This window comes from Pinus tabuliformis, chromosome 7, assembly GCF_031772625.1.
Source record: "Pinus tabuliformis cultivar Carrire ecotype Pingquan chromosome 7, CPIR1, whole genome shotgun sequence".
Classification (NCBI taxonomy): Eukaryota; Viridiplantae; Streptophyta; class Pinopsida; order Pinales; family Pinaceae; genus Pinus; species Pinus tabuliformis.
The window spans coordinates 14,080,514-14,100,744 of record NC_142293.1 but is presented as its reverse complement, the minus strand read 5'-3'; the positions used below and the strand labels follow the sequence as shown (position 1 = coordinate 14,100,744).

General features: G+C 40.6%; 1 protein-coding gene across 4 annotated transcripts in view; it reads right to left on the bottom strand.

Moving 5' to 3' along the window:
- Positions 1 to 20,231, bottom strand: part of LOC149244898 (NEDD8-activating enzyme E1 regulatory subunit AXR1-like) — a 303,335-nt gene that overhangs the window by 49,824 nt on the left and 233,280 nt on the right. For all 4 annotated transcript variants that reach the window (XM_089457594.1, XM_089457593.1, XM_089457592.1 and 1 more), the window contains one exon: positions 8,154 to 8,239. In XM_089457594.1, the coding sequence (XP_089313720.1) occupies positions 8,154 to 8,239 (86 nt within the window). The remainder of the gene's footprint in view (positions 1 to 8,153; positions 8,240 to 20,231) is intronic.

Here is a 20,231-nt window from a genome sequence, read left to right as displayed (position 1 = left end):
TGCTTGAATTGATGATCTATTAGAGGTACTAAGTACTCTAATATTTTCCATTGTTGACAACACAGTTACCATAGATAAAGCAACTCTTACTCATGCTAAAATTTGTTTACAAGATTCGCAAGATAAAATCGAGTTTCTTCAATTTGAATCACAGCGCCAACTAGATGAGATGCAACAAAGGAATCAACTTTCTAAACTAGTCTTTGTTTAGGGAAATTCTCTATTTTAATTTGAGAAATACTCCTATCAACAACCAACACATCAAAAAATCTATGATGCCACTTCAGGAGAAGATTCAAATGAAGATGAAGAAGTTTCGTTTGCACTTCGTAAGCCGAACCTCAGACCTTAGGAAGAAGACATAAACAACAAGCACAAAACCAATCTTGGATGTGAAAAGGAAGTGACTTTTCACATTTTAAACCAATCCAATTTCGTAGTGTTGGGTTTCTTCAAGAAAGCTCATCTTCACTTGATTCACTTCCACATCAGATTCCTAAATACCAACATTGTCATTGACTTGGCCACATGAAGGATCAATGTTTTGATCTTCATCCTTGTGAGCATTGTGGAAAACATAATCATCATTCTAACAAATGTTCCAATCAGGAAAACCCTGCAAGAGCAAAGATTCACCTTGGATGGATTGTTTATTGGAAATGGTCTTGAGCATCCAAGAAGATACATCAGTCATATCAAAGAATTCATTCTCGAGTATTGACACATCTTGTAGAGAAGAGATTTTCATCTTCTCACCTTGTATCTAACAAGGGGCAGTTGACAGTTAACTTCAAGTTTCAAATTCATATCAAGCAAGCCTGAGCCGTAACCAGTAGCCAGAACCTAGAAACAGAGTCAACTAAAGACATAGTCCGAACTATAGCCAAAGCTTGTAGGAATTTACAGGGTAAGTTCCTTAGACAGAACACCAAAGGACACCGCTCACAAACAAATCACAGATCAATTCACCAGTATTCTTGACGTGGTTAAAACCCTCAAAGAGGGAAACAATCCACAGCCTGAGCCAACGTGGCCACTTCAAACAATTTATTAATAAAAGAATGAAAATTTACATAAGCTTCTCTCATGAACGGTTACCCTACAAATGACCTTCCATGCACTTTAAATAGAAATCATGGACCAATCGGGTGTTAAGCCATGGATCAATGTCGGTAATACCGAGGAGAGAATGAACCGTCGGATCACTTCATGTCTAAAATATATCGTGACCGTCGGATTGTAAGTTACAAATGTACATAGTAAAAAAACACACTTTACCTAACTCTACACTAGACCAAGTTATACTTAACTATTTCCTATGTGTTGGAATATCCTAACATCCCCCCTTAAGAACAACTTGGGATAGGATTGAAAGATGTACAAATATGACACAATAGAAGGAAGGAGGCATTAGAGCCTATCCCCACTTAGTGACAAATTCTTGAACTCCAACCATAAATCGAAGTTTAGTAAACTTCGCCTCTGTGAGAGCCTTTGTAAAGATGTCTACAACTTGATCATCTGTTGAACAATATTGCACTTCAAGAACATGGTCATGAATGAGTTTTCTGATGAAGTGCATGTGCAGTTCAATGTGTTTGTTGTGCTGATGTTGGACTCAATCTTTGCATAGTTGAATGGCACCTTGATTATCACACCAAAGTGTAGTCGAATGTTGCTGTTGAAAGCCAAACTCTGACAGGAACTGACGAAACCACAGGGCTTCCTTACTAGCTTCTACAGCACCACGATACTCTGCTTCTACTGAAGAAAGAGAAATGGCACTTTGTTTCTTGCAAGCCCATGTAATAGGTCCTGAACCAAGAGTGAACACATAACCTACAATAGACTTTCGATCATCAGGGTCACCAGCCCAATCGGAATCAATGAAACCAACCAATAGACGAGATGCTTCTGCACTGTAATGAATCCCAAACTAAAGCGTACCTCGAACATAACAAAGTATTATTTTAGCTACGTTGCAATGACTTTCATGTGGGTTTTCCATAAAAAGAGCAATAAGGCCAACAGCAAAGGAAAGGGCAGGACGAGTATGGGTTAGATACAAAATTTTTCCTACAAGTTTACGGTATAAGGTAGCATCAACTTTAGCGGAAGTACAAGTGACTGAAAGTTTGGCTCCAGACTTAAAGGGAGAAGGGGATGGCTTATAGTCTTCCATGTGAAAATGGCATAGAAGAATCACAAGCATACTTGGACAGGGAAAGGGAAATACCTTCCTTGGATTGCAAGACTCAAAGACCAAGAAGATAATGCAAAAAGTCTGTCATTTCAAACTTCTTTTTAAGGCTGGACTTCAGATGGTTTATAAGGTTGGGATCACTACCAGTAAGGATAAGATCATCAACATAAAGAACAAGAATGATAAGAGACTTTCCCACTTTCTTGGTGTAGACAGTATTGTCAGAATGACACCTAGAAAAGCCAAATTCTAAAAGAAAGCTATCCATTTTGGCATACCAAGCTCGAGGAGCTTGCTTGAGACCATAAAGGGATTTCTTAAGCCGACATACAAGGCTGGAGTCTGTTTTTATGAAGCCAATGGGTTGTTCCATGTAGATTTCTTCATGCAAGTCCCCATGCAAGAAGGCAGATTTAACATCCATCTAATGGACTTCCCATTTGAACGAGGCAGCAAGGGAAAGAACAAGGCGGATAGAGTTCATTTTGGCAAGAGGGGAGAAGGTTTCAGTGTATGCCTTCAACCTGTGAAAAACCTTTAGCAACAAGACGAGCTTTATGTTTATGACCCAAAGTTGTTAAAGTGACCAAATCACTCATGCCAAAGTTTGTTCACTTCATCATTATGAGCAAAAAATATCGAGGGAAGAGTTGATGACCTAAAGTTGTTAAACTTATACAACCTTGTAGAATCATCAGCAATGTCAGTAGCTAAAATCTGTCTAGGATCTCTTAGGTCCTTAATTACAACATCGTGAGGTGAAAATTCAACGATTTTACCTTCACCTGAATGAGTTATCTGATAAAGGTTACAAGATAAGGTTGGAACACATAATACATCATTAAATTGACCATTGTCTAGATGAATAGTTCCAGTGCCTACAACACTAAGAGATCTATAATCACCAACATATATATTTTTGATGTTACAATCATTTAAAGAAGAAAACATGGATTTGTTTGTGGCCATGTGATAAGAAGCTCCAGAATCAATGAGCCACTCATGAGAACGAGAAGAAGAAGATACAATTAGTGCATAACCAGACCGAGATGCTAAACAACAACATGCAGAAAATGTTATTCCTGAAGATGAAGTTGGGGTTGAAGAGTGCTCCAAATGGATGTTATGCTTCTTCATTGCTGCTTCCAAGGCTTCCATCTTCTTAAAGCATTTGGATTCTAGGTGGCCATCTCGATTACAAAAGTGGCAATGTCTATCAATGTTCTTACCTTTGTTTTTATTTGCCTTGTCATTTTGTTGAAATGATTTTTCATTTTGAGACTGAAATTGCTTAGGACCCTTGTTTGGTTTAGGACCATTCTTTTTAGGCTATTGCTTCTTAGGATTCTTTGAATTTGGTTGTTGTTGGGCGGCTAAGGCGTTCTTAGAAGAGTTTCCAAGCTTAAGAAAACCAAGATATAAGAGTTTTTCTTGTTCTCTTATTAAAGAATCACAAACGGCATCAAAAGAGGGGGACTTGTAGTCTTGTCCTTGAGAAATAAAGGCTTCTCTAATAGAATGGAAGGTGGAAACAAACACAAAATAGGCTGGTCCCAACTTAGTAAGAACGGAATAGATAAGGCTACAATCTTCTTTCTTAACCTTAACACCCTCCAAGAGAAGTCTAAGGGTCTTGAACCTGGACAAAAAATCTTCAAAGGATGAAAAATTATTGGAGTCCAATGTAAGCAACTCATTTTCGAGTTGATGGGCTCATTTCATTTTTAATATTAAGAACTTTGGTGAGTTATTTCATTGCTTCATTAGGAATATCAAGTTTTGTGATATGGAATCTAAGGTCTGGAGAAATAAACATCCCTATCAACCCACGTGCTTGATCTTGCTTATTTTCACATTTGGCTGCCTCATCTTCATCTTGAGGTTTGGTTTCTTGACCTGAGGCTATTTTGTAAAGACCTTTACTTCTAAGTAAATCCACAATGTAGGACCACCATTGGAAGTAGTTGGTGTTGTCAAGAATAACTTGGCATGGACTTTCCATTTTAACAGAAATTGAAGTTGTAGATGCTAAAACTAAGTGTTCCAATGGAAACATCTCGAAAAATTGGGTTGATTCAAAAAAAACGGCTCTGAAAACAATTCCACTAAGTCACAGGACACGAGGACACGAGACACGGAGGACACGTAAATATGAGTATTCAATACGAAACGCAGTGACCTGGAAACAGGACACAAGGGACACGTTTTATATATATTTAATAAATATATATATATATATATACCGAAATATAGTTTTTTATCCATATTAAATTGTAGGTTGCAGCTTATCTAATCAAATTAAAATATAATTACTTCTCAAAGTTCATAGTTCACTTTAAAAAAATAAATAGAATCAAAATTTTCTATTTAGAAATTAGAATGTAATATGCTTGGTCTTGATTCTTGAATATTCAATGTTCATTGTTCATGTACAACTTACAAACACATAAAAAAATAGCTAAAGTCTAATCCTATTGATTTCCTCTGCCCCTCTTGCGAGAAAATGCCACAGCTTTCCCTTTCCCTCTATATGTAGATGCTGGTGCTGGTGGAGTTGGCAGTGGAGTTTGCTATGCTTTAGAAGCTGAAGAACTAGAAGTAGGAGCTATAGGAGGTAGACCACGTCCTCTACTGGTGGCAGGGGTAGCCCGGGCAGGTGGTGTCACCTGGAAACATTACAATCTCCCAATCCTGAAAAACTAATAAGTCTGCTGCATTTTGAATGAAATCAAAATTCTACTTTCTCCATATGAAATCCAATGAGGCCGAAACCACTCTCAAAGATCCTGAATCATTTCATGGTAATGTTAAAAATTTAAGTAAAAGGATGAAAATGAAGATTAAGGAGAATGTCACTTTTACTTTAAGAATTTAACATTACCATGAATAGCATATCAATACTAGGGCCTAGACTTGATCATTAAGCTGCCCCACTCAAAAATTATTTGTTTCTTTCAAAAAAAATTGCAGCTTATGCAAGCAACGTTTTCTATCAATGGAATACACATTTTCCAGATGCAGTACACGACAAAAACCAGCAAATACGTTTTACATTTTACAGGACACGATGAAAAACGTTTTCGACATGTTTTAGGGCCGTTTTCATGTCCGACACGTAAAATACGGGACACGAGACCTTGGAGGATGTGTCCTGTGACTTAGCAATTCCAGATGAATTTATGGCTTTTTAAAGAAAATTTGTTGAAGATGTCGACGAAGTGAGTGAATGTGCGGAAATGAATGATAATGTTATATTTAAAAAAAATAATTGGAAGTAGTTGGTGTTGTCAAGAATAACTTGGCATGGACTTTCCATTTTAACAGAAACTGAAGCTGTAGATGCTAAAACTAAGTGTTCCAATGGAAAGATCTCGAAAAATTAGGCTGATTCAAAGAAAACGGCTCTGAAAATGACTTCCGGATGAAGTTATGGCTTTTTGAAGAAAAGTTGTTCAAGATGTCAACGAAGTGAGTGAATGTGCGGAAATGAATGATAATGTTATATTTAAAAAAAATCCCCCCCCCCCACCTCCCTTCCAAACTTAATCTAATTAGCTCACTTTAAAAATAAAAAATTATGTGACTCATTTTTATAAATAAGTAAAAGTCACTTTTACAATGGTACTTTATGAGTTACCCGCTAAATTGTAACTTAAATAAAAGATAAAGAGACTTTAGAATTATCAGTGACTCACTTTTTATAATGGGTGAAAATACTTTTACATAAAGTAACTTTAAAACATAAGTTACATGTGTTTTTTGAAAAAGTAACTCAACAAAAAGAAAGACTTGAACTCAAGACCTCTTTTTTCATAAAGTAACTTTGGACCAAGTAAGCTAGTTTAAAAGGTTAGTAATTTTTGGAAAAGAGGAAGTGGTTTTTTTTTAGTTAGTGAAGCTTTGGGGTGCGTGCTTACTTTAAAAAGCTATTTTTTGCCTACAAAATAAAAAACACAAAACCCAACACGGACATACAACAAAAAAAAAACCTTATGACTTGAAGTTAGCTTTAGTCGGAAACTAAATATTTTCCTCAATGTTTCCTGATTTTCCGATATCACACTAAGGTGTGGCGGAAAAGAGCATACGCATGAGAAAAACCCTTCCTTTTTGTTTCTGATTTGCCCAGATCACACAGAATCACAGGGCAAAGAACATACGCAAAAATGAAAGGTATAGATCTGGTAATAAAAAACAGAGAGCTAAATAAACTGAAATAAACAAATAGATGAATAGCTAGAACTACAAATAAAGACTGTATACCTCCAGATCTTTAAAATGACGTAGCTAGGGCTATCGGAAACCTTTTCGCATGAAACGAAAGGGGTTCCTCACTGGAACAGATGCTCCTAACACAATAGCGCAGTAGCAATCAAAAACAGTAGATCTAGGAAACGACAATCGGATGCAGTTGTACCGGCTTCAGATTTGGATTACCAACGGATGTGGTCCTCAAATAGCTTTGATACCATGTAGGAATTTACAGGGTAAGTTCCTCAGACAGAACACCAAAGGACACCGCTCACAAACGGATCGCAGATCAATACACCAATATGCTTGACGTGGTTAAAACTCTCAAAGAGGGAAATAGTGCACGACCTGAGCCAACCCGGCCACTTCAGGCAATTTATTAATAAAAGAATGAAAATTTATATAAGCTTCTCTCATGAACAGTTACCCTACAAATGACCCTCCATGCTCTTTAAATAGAGATCATGGACCAATTGGGTGCTAAGCCATAGATCAAGTTTCGGTAATACCGAGGAGAGAATGAACCGTCGGATCACTTCATGTGTAGAACATATCGTGATCGTTGGATTGTAAGTTACAAAAATACATAGTAAAGAAACACATTTTACCTAACTCTACACTAGACCAAGTTATACATAACTATTTCCTATGTGTCGAAATATCCTAACATCCCCCCTTAAGAACAACTTGGGATAGGATTGAAGGACGTACAAATATGACACAATAGGGGAAGAAAGGAGGCATTAGAACGATATGTTCCATAATGATTTGGTTTTTGTTCATCCCAAGAAAAAATTCACCATTTTCTTTGTGGTCATTCTTAAACCACACTTAGTAGATGACTTACTGCTTCAACCAAACAATAGTTTGTGGTCATTTTTAAACAACCATTTCAACAATTTGTAGTCATTTTTAAATCATCATCATATAACACTTTCATTTCACAGATTTTGAATTGTTCCATGCATTGTTTCAATCCAAGTTCCCCAGTTGGTGATCAGCCTTAAACTACCACCAATAAAAGAGTTTAGCTTATGGTTTGTGGTCTTCCTTGAACAACCATATTCCAAGAGCACATCTAGCCACTAGTTTCTATCCACCTCCATATTTCAGGTCTCTCCTTAAACTCACATACACCCCTTTAGATTAAGGGGGGAATGTTGGAAACGTAATGCTTAGGGATTATGTAAAATTGTGTTATTCACTTGAGAGGAAGGCAAAAGGACACAAGTGAATATGAAGGAGTACAAGACATCACTTGGAAAATGAAACCAAAGCTCATAAAATTGTATTTATATGTGTATCATTTGAATAATATGAATCTCACGTTTATCAAATCTTGTCTTCCATTTCCATAAGTTAACAGATTTCTTGGAGTGGACATTAATAAAATTAACTCACGTTAACTTATCTTATCTTATCAAAAATAAAATTTGTTAAAAGAAGTAAAATATGAAACAAATTATTTGCCTCAGGCCAACCTAGACACAAAATTGTCGAGAACAAACAAAATATTAAAGAGAAAAGTAAGTGGAATTTGAGCTATCACTTCAAGGAGATACTGTCCCACAAAGGTTAATTAGGCATTCGAAAAGCACTTCTAAAAAAAGTTAACACACACACAATGTTATATATATAACAATGTGTGTGTATCTGCACATGTGTGGAGAGAGAGAGAGAGAAATTTAATGATGTTCACCTTTTATCTTCATCACCTAGACACCTTTGTAACTCAGCAGTAACAGGAGAGCTGAATTCATCTTCCAAACTGCGGTAACGAAGAACCTGCATCAAGTGGAAGGACGTTGAAAACGTTAGATAACATGCAAGCCATGACATTCGTATATGGTTCAACCTTATTATAAACTTCACTAAATTTTGACTCTGTTGCAGTCGTAAGAATGCAGATCAATGCAACTAGCCATCATTCCAACCACAAAGATTCAAAGCAAACAGAAATTTACCAAACACATACATGATTTTACAGTAGAAATCATATAACTCCTCTCCATTAAACATAAAAAGTTCTACTGTCCATGTGCACTTAAAAAAAAAAACTGTTCAAGAAGCAACATACTAAACCAATACAATCCAGCATTACTCATTCATTGCATGCCAAGGAGAAAAAGTCCACGCTGATGCATAGATCAAGAGGCCAGAGCTAGGCCGTACACCAGCTAATATGAGAGAACTGAGAGGGTTGGCATTGTAATTTTATTATGTCAGACATAATGCATTTCAGAAAAACAAAGAATACTTCTAACCAAGTTGGATCTTGAAGGAGACTCTTGAGAAAGAAGGCCATATGTTAAACAGCATAGCATATGTGTAAGCATCATTGAAAGGATTCAGGAAGGGCCTACAGACCAAAATTGATTTCCGGAGAGATTATTAGAGACAGAAAACATAAAATTCTAGAAAGCATGTTAAAGCAACATGAAAACAGTTGAAAACAGAAACTCAAAAATTTAATTATTATAATCCAGACCACGGTCTCTTCAACAGGCTAAACTTAGCACAGAAACAATGGGGAGCTCAAATATATGTGTTAGCTTCCCTTTAAGCTTAAAATATAGATCACTTCCCTCTCAAGAAATGGAGGGCTATGTTTTAGACATATCAGGTCTAAGAAAGTGGTGACTATAAATTCATTTAAGACATTTTTCATTTGAATAAGACGTAAAGATTCAAGACATCTTACCTTTTGAGAGGATCAGGAAGACAGGACCAGAAAAACAGCAATATCGATGCCTTAACATCTAGGTATTAAGGGTAAAAGTCAAGACAAGGTTCATGTAATCATGGATTATTCACCTTGATCACAAAATGGACAATATTTACTAATGATCTTTTCTGGAGCTCTTAACTGTGTATGTAGCATGAGGATTGTCCAACGTTTCGGGTGGACTCTCCACCCATTATCAGGGACCAAACAACGCGTCATAGTTTTGAAAAGAGTGCAAGGAGATCAATATAGAGGTGAGGTTAGGCAACAGGAACGTTTGATTAACTGTTAGGCCATTTAATCATGAAACTAGAATAGGGTTTTTGACAAAAGATCAAACCAAGAATTAATAAACCATTAAAATATAATCAAATAGATTAACCAAAAAATAAAGTTTTCAACATAAAATGTAACCAATTAGATCAATAAATTAATATTAATCCTTTATCTAGGGCAAAGGATTAGATAAAGGATGGCTAATATTAATATTAATTTATTGATCTAAATGGTTAAATTTTATGTTCCAAACTTTATGTATCGGTTAATCTATTTGATTATATTTTAATGGTTTATTAATTTTGGTTTAATATTTAGCCAAAAACCCTATTCTAATTTCATGGTCAAATGGTCTAAAGTTAATCTAACATTCCTCTTTCCTAACCTCACCTCTATATTAATCTCATTGCACTCTTTTCAAAACCATCATGCTTCATTTGGTCCCTAATGATGGGTTGAGAGTCCACCCAAAACATTGGACAATCCTCATGCTACATAGATAGCTAAGAGCTTCAAAAGAAATGCAGTGCTAAATATGATTATGGACAGTGGAAGCCTTCACACTCAAAATGGACAATGTTCAAAACTAAGTTGCAGGAAATCGCCCCCTCCTTTGCATTTCTAGACCAGAAATGCAAGAAAACTTGGAAATGCGTTTCAAAACATCCCGGAATATTTCAATTGCATTTCAGAATTTAGAAACGTGTCCTTGAAATGTGGACCCACATTGTCAACACATTTCATCCCAAACAACCCATGTTTCAGGCCCAAGAAACATCTTTAAATGTACGTGGGACCTGAAAAAAGTACACAAATGTCCCATGGTTAAACTTAGCACAGAGGATATAGGAAGGTCAAAGATATGGGTTAATTTCACTTTGAGATTAAAGGATAGATCACTACCATCTCAAGAAATGGAGGGCTATGTTCTAGACATATCAGGTTTAAAAAAGTGGTAACTGTTGGACACCTAAGCTGCTAAGGGTTTTGGGTGTGGAATGTGATCAGTGAATGGAGTCCAAGATTGAAGAGACCACTTGGTATATGAAAACCAAGGGTCATAAGATATTGTATAAATGTATATCATTGTGAATAAATAAATAACACACGTTTATCTTTCATATCTTGTCTGTCATTTCCAAGTGTGTTTAACTGTAATATGTTATTAGAGCAGAAGAATTCTTGCCGTGCTCAAGTTTGAGTCACTGGTTTTGTGGCCTCTTTGTGCATGTCAGTTCTGCCATCAGTTCTACATTTCATGAATGTCCTGTCAGCTAAATTCTAACTGTGATTTCTGCCCAGCTCTGTAGCAGCTCTGAGAAACGTTCCCCACACATTTACACCATCCTGTAGAAACACACCCGTCCTTCCTGGCTACCAAACACACATATGCCTGTCAGATCTGTTTCTACGCAATCTTAACGAAGAATACGCCTCCATCTCTGCATCCATGGAATTTATGTAGTCACTTAAATGACTCCCAAGATTCTGCAACGATCCGGACAGAGCCTGAATGGTTGGAAGATGGATAGGTTCAATAGCAATGAGACTTTGGAGTAGTCAAGGCTTCCAGTATTTGATTCTATTCAGCCCCAAGATTTTGCATGCTTATTTTGTTCGCACGTGCGATGAATGGAGCTACATTGGAAGGGTCGTTCTATTGAAGAATTGGCGTTGCTGCACTGAAAAGTTTGTTTAGTTGGTTGTTGTATTGAAAGGAGAGTATAGTTGATGCATTGAAAGTGTTGTTCTATTAAAGAGTCGTCATTGCTGCATTGAAAGGGTCGTTCCATTTATGGTCGTTATACGGTGATCATTCATATATATGTAAGTTGAATACCTTGCGTTGAGTGCAGCATGCAGATTGTATTAGCTTGCTCTACATTTCCTTCAAGCGGTTCATTTCATTCACAGAGCGTTGGAATGGTACGCTGGTGAACTAGTTGATACACTGGTTTGTTGTGTGTATGGTTGGTTTGGTGCATATGATGCGTTTGGTGTGGCTGCTGGTATGGCTGGTGTTATATGTGCATTGATTAGTCCTGCGTTGATTGATTGAGACCATACCCATTTGGAACTTGCGTTTTAGGGTGCTCTTCACATATTCGTTGAACAGTCTTGAGCTCTGCATTGAAGCAGCGTATGTTTTAATCATTGAATGAATCATTGAATCCATGCGTTATGGTATCAACTTCTAGTATGTGCATTGGCAATGGTTGAAGTTTATATGTGCATTTTATTGTTATATGCCTTGGTGTTTTTATATACATATGGTTGCACGTTGGTCGGTTTCTCTCTATGATATATTTACGAGATGGGTATATACTATATATTCAGTGCGTTGATTCATTTATGTGCTGCGTTGGTGTTGTATTCGCGTTGAATTGGTTGAAATTTGTGCCTAATTCCAGCGTTGAATATATTGTATGTTGTCTGTGCTCTCATATGCCTTGCTTTATATATGTGCTTTGAATATCTACGTGTTGAAATTATGCGTTGAATATATTGTATGTTGTTCGTGCTCTCCATATGCCTTTCTTTATATATGCGCTTTGAATATCTACGTGTTGAAGTTATATATGTGTTGGAGTCAAATTGGTTTATATATGTGTGTATTGATGATCCAGGTGGATATTGGTGGCCACCTGCCAAGTCCACCTGGACCCCCACCATTGTCTTTCTCAGCATTTTCAGTTTCATTAATTGTAGCACAACTTACTATTTTTAGCAGTTTTTCGGGTCCTGAACTTCCGGAGCCGTTTTGAGGCCCTAAACGACGTTTTTTGGGGAATCCGGGGGCAACATGGGTCCATGGAATGGACCGATGTTGCCCGTTCCAACAATGATAGTGCTCGGATAGATCTTTCTAATGAGCTATTGTACGCGTCAAACGGAGATCATATGCCAAAGTTACGACCCCGGGAAGTTGATGTACCAACTTACCCCCAAACGGGGCCCACAGTTTGGCGTTTCATCTCCTAGGGTTAGGTTTTGGAATGTTAAGGGTTTTCCATTGTTTCTCAACAATAAATAGGCCTTCGAGCCTCATTGTAACACAGTTCAGAGGCATGTAGCCATCACATCTCTTCTCAAAGATAAGCTACCATCGCCCTAGCTAGTTTGTTTCCATTTCTGGTTGTAAGCATATTTCAGTATTTTCCATTAATGAAATGAAGTATTATTTCCGCTGCATCTTTGTGTATATGGTTATCTCTGTAATTTGTTGCGTTCCTGTTTAAATCCGAATCAGTGGTATCAGAGCGGTCTGCTTTTTCTTTGTTTTTCTTTGCATGTCCCCAACAAGGTCGGGATATAAGGAGTTAGGGCTTGAACTGGTTGAACCTTTGCAAGACCAGCCTCGCAAATCCCGACGGCCTCCCATGGCGGACAAGAAGAGAGACGAGGGGGCAGGAGATCCCATCAAAATCTTGCTCGAAGAAGCCCTCGAGCGACAACGGAACGCGATGATGGACAGCTTTGCCCAGATCCTTCAGCGGCTACCCAGAAGCAACGCATCGGCTTCCAGCAGCTACTCTGGAAACGCCACACCCTTTAAGGTACAAGTTAATTTTGAAATCCCCATATTCGAGGGTCAGATAGACGCAGATGCCGTAGATAAATGGTTAAATCTGCTAGAGGGTTATTTTTCTGTTCATGAATTTTCGAGTCGGGAAAAGATTGTTTTTGCTCTCCTCAAAGCAGCCCCCCACGTCAAGGACTGGTGGGAAACCTACTGCGAGCAGAAGGATGAAAGTACTGGCTCACTCTTTTCAGCCGCACCCACCTGGGATTCGTTCCGGGACGCCATCAAGGAGCAGTACTACCCTGTCGGGAGCTATGAGGATGAATACATAAAGTGGACCACGCTGCGGCAGGGAAGGGACCAAGACGTGCCGGAGTTCACCAATCTTTTCCATACCCTTCGCACAAAGTTGGGTATCAAGGATTCGGAGCAACATTTGATACTCAAATACCGTGGCTGCCTGCACAAGTACATCCAAAAAGAAATACAATTCCTAAACATCCCCTCGCTCGGCGCAGCATACCGGTATGCCGTCAAGGTCGAGCAAAAGTTTAAACAAAAGAAGCGAGACTTTGGATCTGCGAATCCAAAGCAGGGGAAAGGTGCCCCTAAACCACAGAACAAAGGACAAAGCCAAGGCGGGACAGCCCAAGACAACCAGCCGAAGCTGCAAGCAAAGAACAGCGCCGCGAAGCCGAGAAAGGACACTGGAAAATGGTGCAAGTTCCATAAGAGCTCCACTCACAACACAAGTGAGTGTCGGGCCAAGCAGTCACTGGTGGCTGAGCTAAAGGTTTCAGAATCAGATGCATGTTCCGACTCTGAGTCAGAACCCGATAAGGGGTATGAAAAAGGGAAGCAGATCATTGATGCGGACCCCAGCGCCACTGTTGCTACCGCAAAGATCCAGAAAAATGAACCCGAAGATCCAGAGGAGGAGGAGCGTCTCTTCCACTCCCAGATGTGGGTAAAGGGCTCCCCGATACAGTTCATTGTTGATAGCGGGAGTCAAAAGAACCTCATTTCGGCAGAGGTCGTGAAGCGGTTGGGCTTACCGACCACAGCACATCCACAACCATACACCATTGGGTGGCTTCACCAAGGACGAGATCTTCGCGTGAGCCAGCAGTGTCGCCTTCCATACAACATCAAGCCCTTCACGGATGAGGTATTGTGTGACATTGCTCCCCTTGAAGTTTGTGATGTATTACTAGGACAACCATACTTGTGGAAGCGACATGCTGTGTATGAATCAAGGCCCCGTGCTGTTATTATTACATTGGGAAATAAGTTGTTCAGGATACCAGAGGTAGCACCACCTGCCGCCCTCTCTTTGATTACTGCAAAACAATGCAGTAAGATCATTTCCAAAACCAGGAAATTTGTGTTCCTGATGATACGCCCTCAAGGAAAGAAGAAGACAGTGGCCGCGGCCTCCAAACGGGGCCCCTCTGCACGACAACTACAGATGGACAAGATTGTGGAGGAGTACGAGGACATCTTCACCTTCCCGGCAGGGGTTCCTCTGCACTGTCAAGTCAAGCACTCCATCGATCTGACCCCAGGTGCGCCGCTACCCAATGGACCAATTTATCGGCGCTCCGTTCTGGAGAACGATGAAATCAAGAGGCAGATTCAGGAGCTCCTGCAGAAAGGTCACATCCGTCCGAGTTCATCGCCCTGTGGGAGCCCGATCGTGTTGGTACAGAAGAAGGATGGGACGTGGAGACTCTGTATTGACTATCGGGCGCTGAACAAGATCACTGTCCGTAATAGGTACCCGATCCCGCGAATTGATGACCTCCTAGACCAACTAAAGGGGGCGAAATATTTCAGCAAGATCGACCTGAAGTCGGGATATCACCAGGTACCAATCGAACCCTCCGATGTGTGGAAGACTGCCTTCAAATCCAAGGAGGGCCTCTTCGAATGGTTGGTCATGCCTTTCGGATTGACGAATGCTCCTGCAACCTTTATGAGGCTAATGGATGACATCTTGCGGCCATTCACCAACTCCTTTGTAGTAGTATACTTGGATGACATTCTGATCTTCAGCCAGAGTTGGGAAGAGCACCTCCACCACATCCGACAGGTTCTCCAAACACTGCGGCAACACCAGCTATGTGCCAATTTGGAGAAATGCACTTTTGGCATGACCCAAGTTCAATATCTGGGATACATCATTGATGAACAGGGGGTGCATGTCGATCCAGCCAAGATCCAAGTCATTCGGGATTGGCCCTCTCCAACCACTCTAACAGAGCTCCGCAGCTTTCTAGGTCTTGCCAACTTCTACCGCAGGTTTGTGTTGGGGTTTTCTCATATTTCTTGGCCCTTGAGTCAAGTCACCAAGGGCGGGGCGAAAGCAAAATTCTTTTGGTCTGAATCTCAACAGAAGGCATTCAGGGAGTTGAAGGATCGCCTCTGCACGGCACCAGTGCTCGCGTTACCAGATTTACAACAACCATTTGAGGTCGAGACAGATGCCTCTGACTATGCTATTGGGGCAGTCCTTACTCAACATGGACATCCAGTGGCATATCACAGTGAAACACTTTCAGACACAGTCCGGAAGTACCCCACTTATGATAAAGAGATGTATTCCATTGTACAGGCCTGCTGACAATGGAAGCATTACATTTTGGGGAAGGAAACGGTCATCCACACAGACCACCGACCTCTGCAGTTCATACAGACCCAAGGGAAATTGCAGAATGATCGCCATCAGAAGTGGTCTACATACCTGCAACAATTTCACTTGAATATCAAGTATAAAAAGGGCAGCACCAATCAATGTTTTACAACTCCGACTCCGACTCCGACTCCGACTCGGTAATGACTCGGCCGGCTCGATTTCAATGACTCGGTCGTTGTAAAAAATACATTAAATATTTATTTTTTTTATAAAAAAACATAATTTTAAATATTTTAAACATAATTTTAAAGATTTTCATTCATGTTCCCAAACACACAGCATTATAATATAGATGGAAGACAACATATGATCAAAGTAGGCTCATGAACCAATCCATTATATCAAAATGGTACCCAATGGCAATACATAGTCAACTGTCATACATGATCAAAGACTCAAAACAAAATACAAATAACCAAGGATTAAACATAGTCAACTGTCATACAAGGATTAAACCGACTCTTAGTCTGATCTAAACACCTTCAAAAATTCCTCAAAGACTCTTCCAAATTCTGCTAATAGCTTTGTCCCCTAGATGCCTCTATAAGTACTCAAGGTAGGCTTCAGATCATCCCCAAGAACTTGCATTAGAATCACTTGAAGTCCTGCTTAAGAAGTCTTCAAGATCTGCACCAACAAGCTTTCAAGTCTGCTCAAGAGATCTTCTAAGGGCTATCCCAGTAATGGCTTCCAAGGCACTTCAATACTGCTTTAGATGTTATCTTCAGAGCCCTTCAAAATCTGCTCCAAGGTGCTTGCATGTCTACAAAATGCTGCTTCAGAATCTTTTCAAGGGCTGCTCTAAAGACATCAAGGGAGTGCTGCAAAATGCCTCCTAGGTCTGCTCAAATTGTCTCAAAGGGCTGCTTAAAACTGTTTCAAAAGACTGTCCATGTCAAGAAGAGATGCTCCACAGATCTGCTGATGTTCTATATTGGACCAAACTATTTTCAACAGATCTGAGCTTCAATGGTTCAAAGAAAATGTCCTCCACAGTGCAAAACTTTGTCACCACGGATCTGATTTTAAATGCTTCCACAAGTCCAAAAAATCCCACTACAAATCCAAGCTACAACAGGTTTAAATTCTTTCACAGATCCACTAATTCGTTTTACAAGCAGAAGACACCATAGTTCTGAAAAAGTGTGAGATTTGTGGGCCCAAACAGTACTCAGGTTCTGTCCTACGTTTCCAAATTATGCTTGTGACACAAGTCTCAGGTTTGCACAGTATATCGATCAAATCCCAATCACAGAATCTTCACCAAAATTCATCCTTTTTTAACTCTTTGCTCTTTTCTGCAATTCACCTCTTCTTAACCAATTTTTTCTGTACTCTCTTGACTGAAAATTTCAGAGCTAAAATGGACAAGTTCAGTTGGGTATATATACTTGTTTGAGTCTATGAAGAGACATGTCTATTTGGAGGATCCAACATGCCTTAGTGAGCCTATTCAACTTGGCTGGCAGCCTTTTTCAATTTTTAACATACACATATTTCAAAAAGTAAAATCTCTGCAATGACACACAGTTAGGAGGTAAATGAATACTCATTGGAAAGGGCATGACTTCCTATATAAGTTGGTGTAAAAAGAATTTCAAGGTTTTGTCTCAATGGTCAAAAGTATAATATTATTCATGATTTACGCTGCCCAGCCGGTTTTCATTGACTCGGCCTGGTCAATACGGACTCGGCCTGGTTGACCGAGTCAACTATGACTCGGCCTGGTCATTGGATGACTAGGCCGAGTCATAGTTGACTCGGTCAACCGAGCCGGTTTGCTGGCCTGGTCGCAAATTTTTTTAATGGCTCGGTATGACCCGGCCGTTTCCGAGTTGACTCGGCCTGGTTGTAAAACACTGGCACCAATAATGTTGCGGATTGCCTCAGTTGACCACCGATCATGGCGCTAACCACCATGCTCAACTCTTGTGGGCACGAGACTTCTGATTGGCCACTTCTCTACAAAAGCGACCCAGAATTCGGCCACACATACCAGACACTCTTGGAGGGTCGGCAGGTTGCAGATTTTCACCTCCAGGATGCCCTATTATGCCACCTCGGTCACCTTTGTGTTCCTTCAACCGAGCGTGCCAAGATGATTTGGGAAGCACACTACAGTCGGGCTGCTGGGCATTTCGGGGTCGAGAAAACAGTGGCAGTACTGCAAAATTATTTCTATTGGCCGAATCTTCGACAGGATGTTGGGAAGTACATCCGATCATGTACTGCCTGTGCCATTGCCAAACCGACCATTAAGAAGCACGGCCTCTATACCCCGTTGCCTACCCCTAGTCGACCTTGGGAATCCATCTCCATGGATTACATGTCAGGCCTTCCTTCCACTAAGCATGGAAATGACTGTGTTTTTGTGGTCGTCGACAGGTTCTCGAAGATGGCCATCATGGTGGCCTGCAAGAAGAATATCACAGCAGAAGCCACTGCTAAACTCTTCTTTGAACGAGTGTGGGTGCACTTTGGGATCCCACAGTCTATCATCTCAGATCGGGACAGTCGGTTTCTCAGCACATTTTGGTCCAGTCTCTGGTCAATGCTGGACACCAAACTCACGAAGTCCACAGCCTTCCATCCTCAAACTGATGGCCAGACAGAGGTTGTCAATAGGATGATTGTGCACATTCTGCGCATGTATAACTCAAAGCATCCACGCACATGGGACGAGAGCCTCCCCTATGTTCAGCACAGCTACAACCGAGCTCTTCACAGCTCCACTGGCCATAGCCCTTTTCAGGTGGGTTTGGGATTCCAGCCACTATGCCCCATTGATGTGGCCATGCCACTTGCAGCTACTCACATGACTTCAGCTCATGTCCAGTCCGAAACAGATAAGGCCACCAGCTTCATTGAGCGCATCCAACATATTCGCCAGCAGGTCCATGACATTCTTGAGAAATCAAATGCCAAGTACAAGCAGCAACATGATCAGCATCGGGTGCCACACAAGTTTCAGGTGGGCGACAAAGTCTGGTTGCATTTGCAAAAGGAACGCCTTACTGGAGCCTATCGGAAATTGAGACCACTCCGATATGGTCCTTACACCATTACTAAGGCTATGGGAAACAATGCATTTGAGCTCAGCATTCCCCCATTCCTTGGCCTGCACCCAGTATTCAATGTGGACCGCCTCCGGCCATACTTTCCACCATTGCTAGACACATCCGACATTGCAGAACAGCTCAAACCCACAGAATTAAATCCAGATTGCATGGAACAAGCTGCAACTGATCGGATCATGGACACACAGATCAAGAACACTCGCCAACAGAATATCCAACTGTATCGAGTTGTCAAAGCAGGCCAACTCCTTCAGCAGGGCAAGTGGCTCACCAGGGAACAAGTTCAGCAGAAGTTTCCTCATCTCATGGAGGAGCTCAACGCAATGGGGACCATTGCTTCCTAAGGGGGGAGGAATGATCCAGGTGGATATTGGTGGCCACCTGCCAAGTCCACCTGGACCCCCACCATTGTCTTTCTCAGCATTTTCAGTTTCCTTAATTGTAGCACAACTTACTATTTTTAGCAGTTTTTCGGGTCCTGAACTTCCGGAGCCGTTTTGAGGCCCTAAACGTCGTTTTTTGGGGAATCCGGGGGCAACATGGGTCCATTGTATGGACCGATGTTGCCCGTTCCAACAATGATAGTGCTCGGATAGATCTTTCTAATGAGCTATTGTACGCGTCAAACGGAGATCATATGCCAAAGTTACGACCCCGGGAAGTTGATGTACCAACTTACCCCCAAACGGGGCCCACAGTTTGGCGTTTCATCTCCTAGGGTTAGGTTTTGGAATGTTAAGGGTTTTCCATTGTTTCTCAACAATAAATAGGCCTTCGAGCCTCATTGTAACACAGTTCAGAGGCATGTAGCCATCACATCTCTTCTCAGAGATAAGCTACCATCGCCCTAGCTAGTTTGTTTCCATTTCTGGTTGTAAGCATATTTCAGTATTTTCCATTAATGAAATGAAGTATTATTTCCGTTGCATCTTTGTGTATATGGTTATCTCTGTAATTTGTTGCGTTCCTGTTTAAATCCGGATCAGTGGTATCAGAGCGGTCTGCTTTTTCTCTGTTTTTCTTTGCATGTCCCCAACAAGGTCGGGATATAAGGAGTTAGGGCTTGAACTGGTTGAACCTTTGCAAGACTAGCCTCGCAAATCCCGACGGCCTCCCATGGCGGACGAGAAGAAAGACGAGGGGGCAGGAGATCCCATCAAAATCTTGCTCGAAGAAGCCCTCGAGCGACAACGGAACGCGATGATGGACAGCTTTGCCCAGATCCTTCAGCGGCTACCCAGAAGCAACGCATCGGCTTCCAGCAGCTACTCTGGAAACGCCACACCCTTTAAGGTACAAGTTAATTTTGAAATCCCCATATTCGAGGGTCAGATAGACGCAGATGTCGTAGATAAATGGTTAAATCTGCTAGAGGGTTATTTTTCTGTTCATGAATTTTCGAGTCGGAAAAAGATTGTTTTTGCTCTCCTCAAAGCAGCCCCCCACGTCAAGGACTGGTGGGAAACCTACTGCGAGCAGAA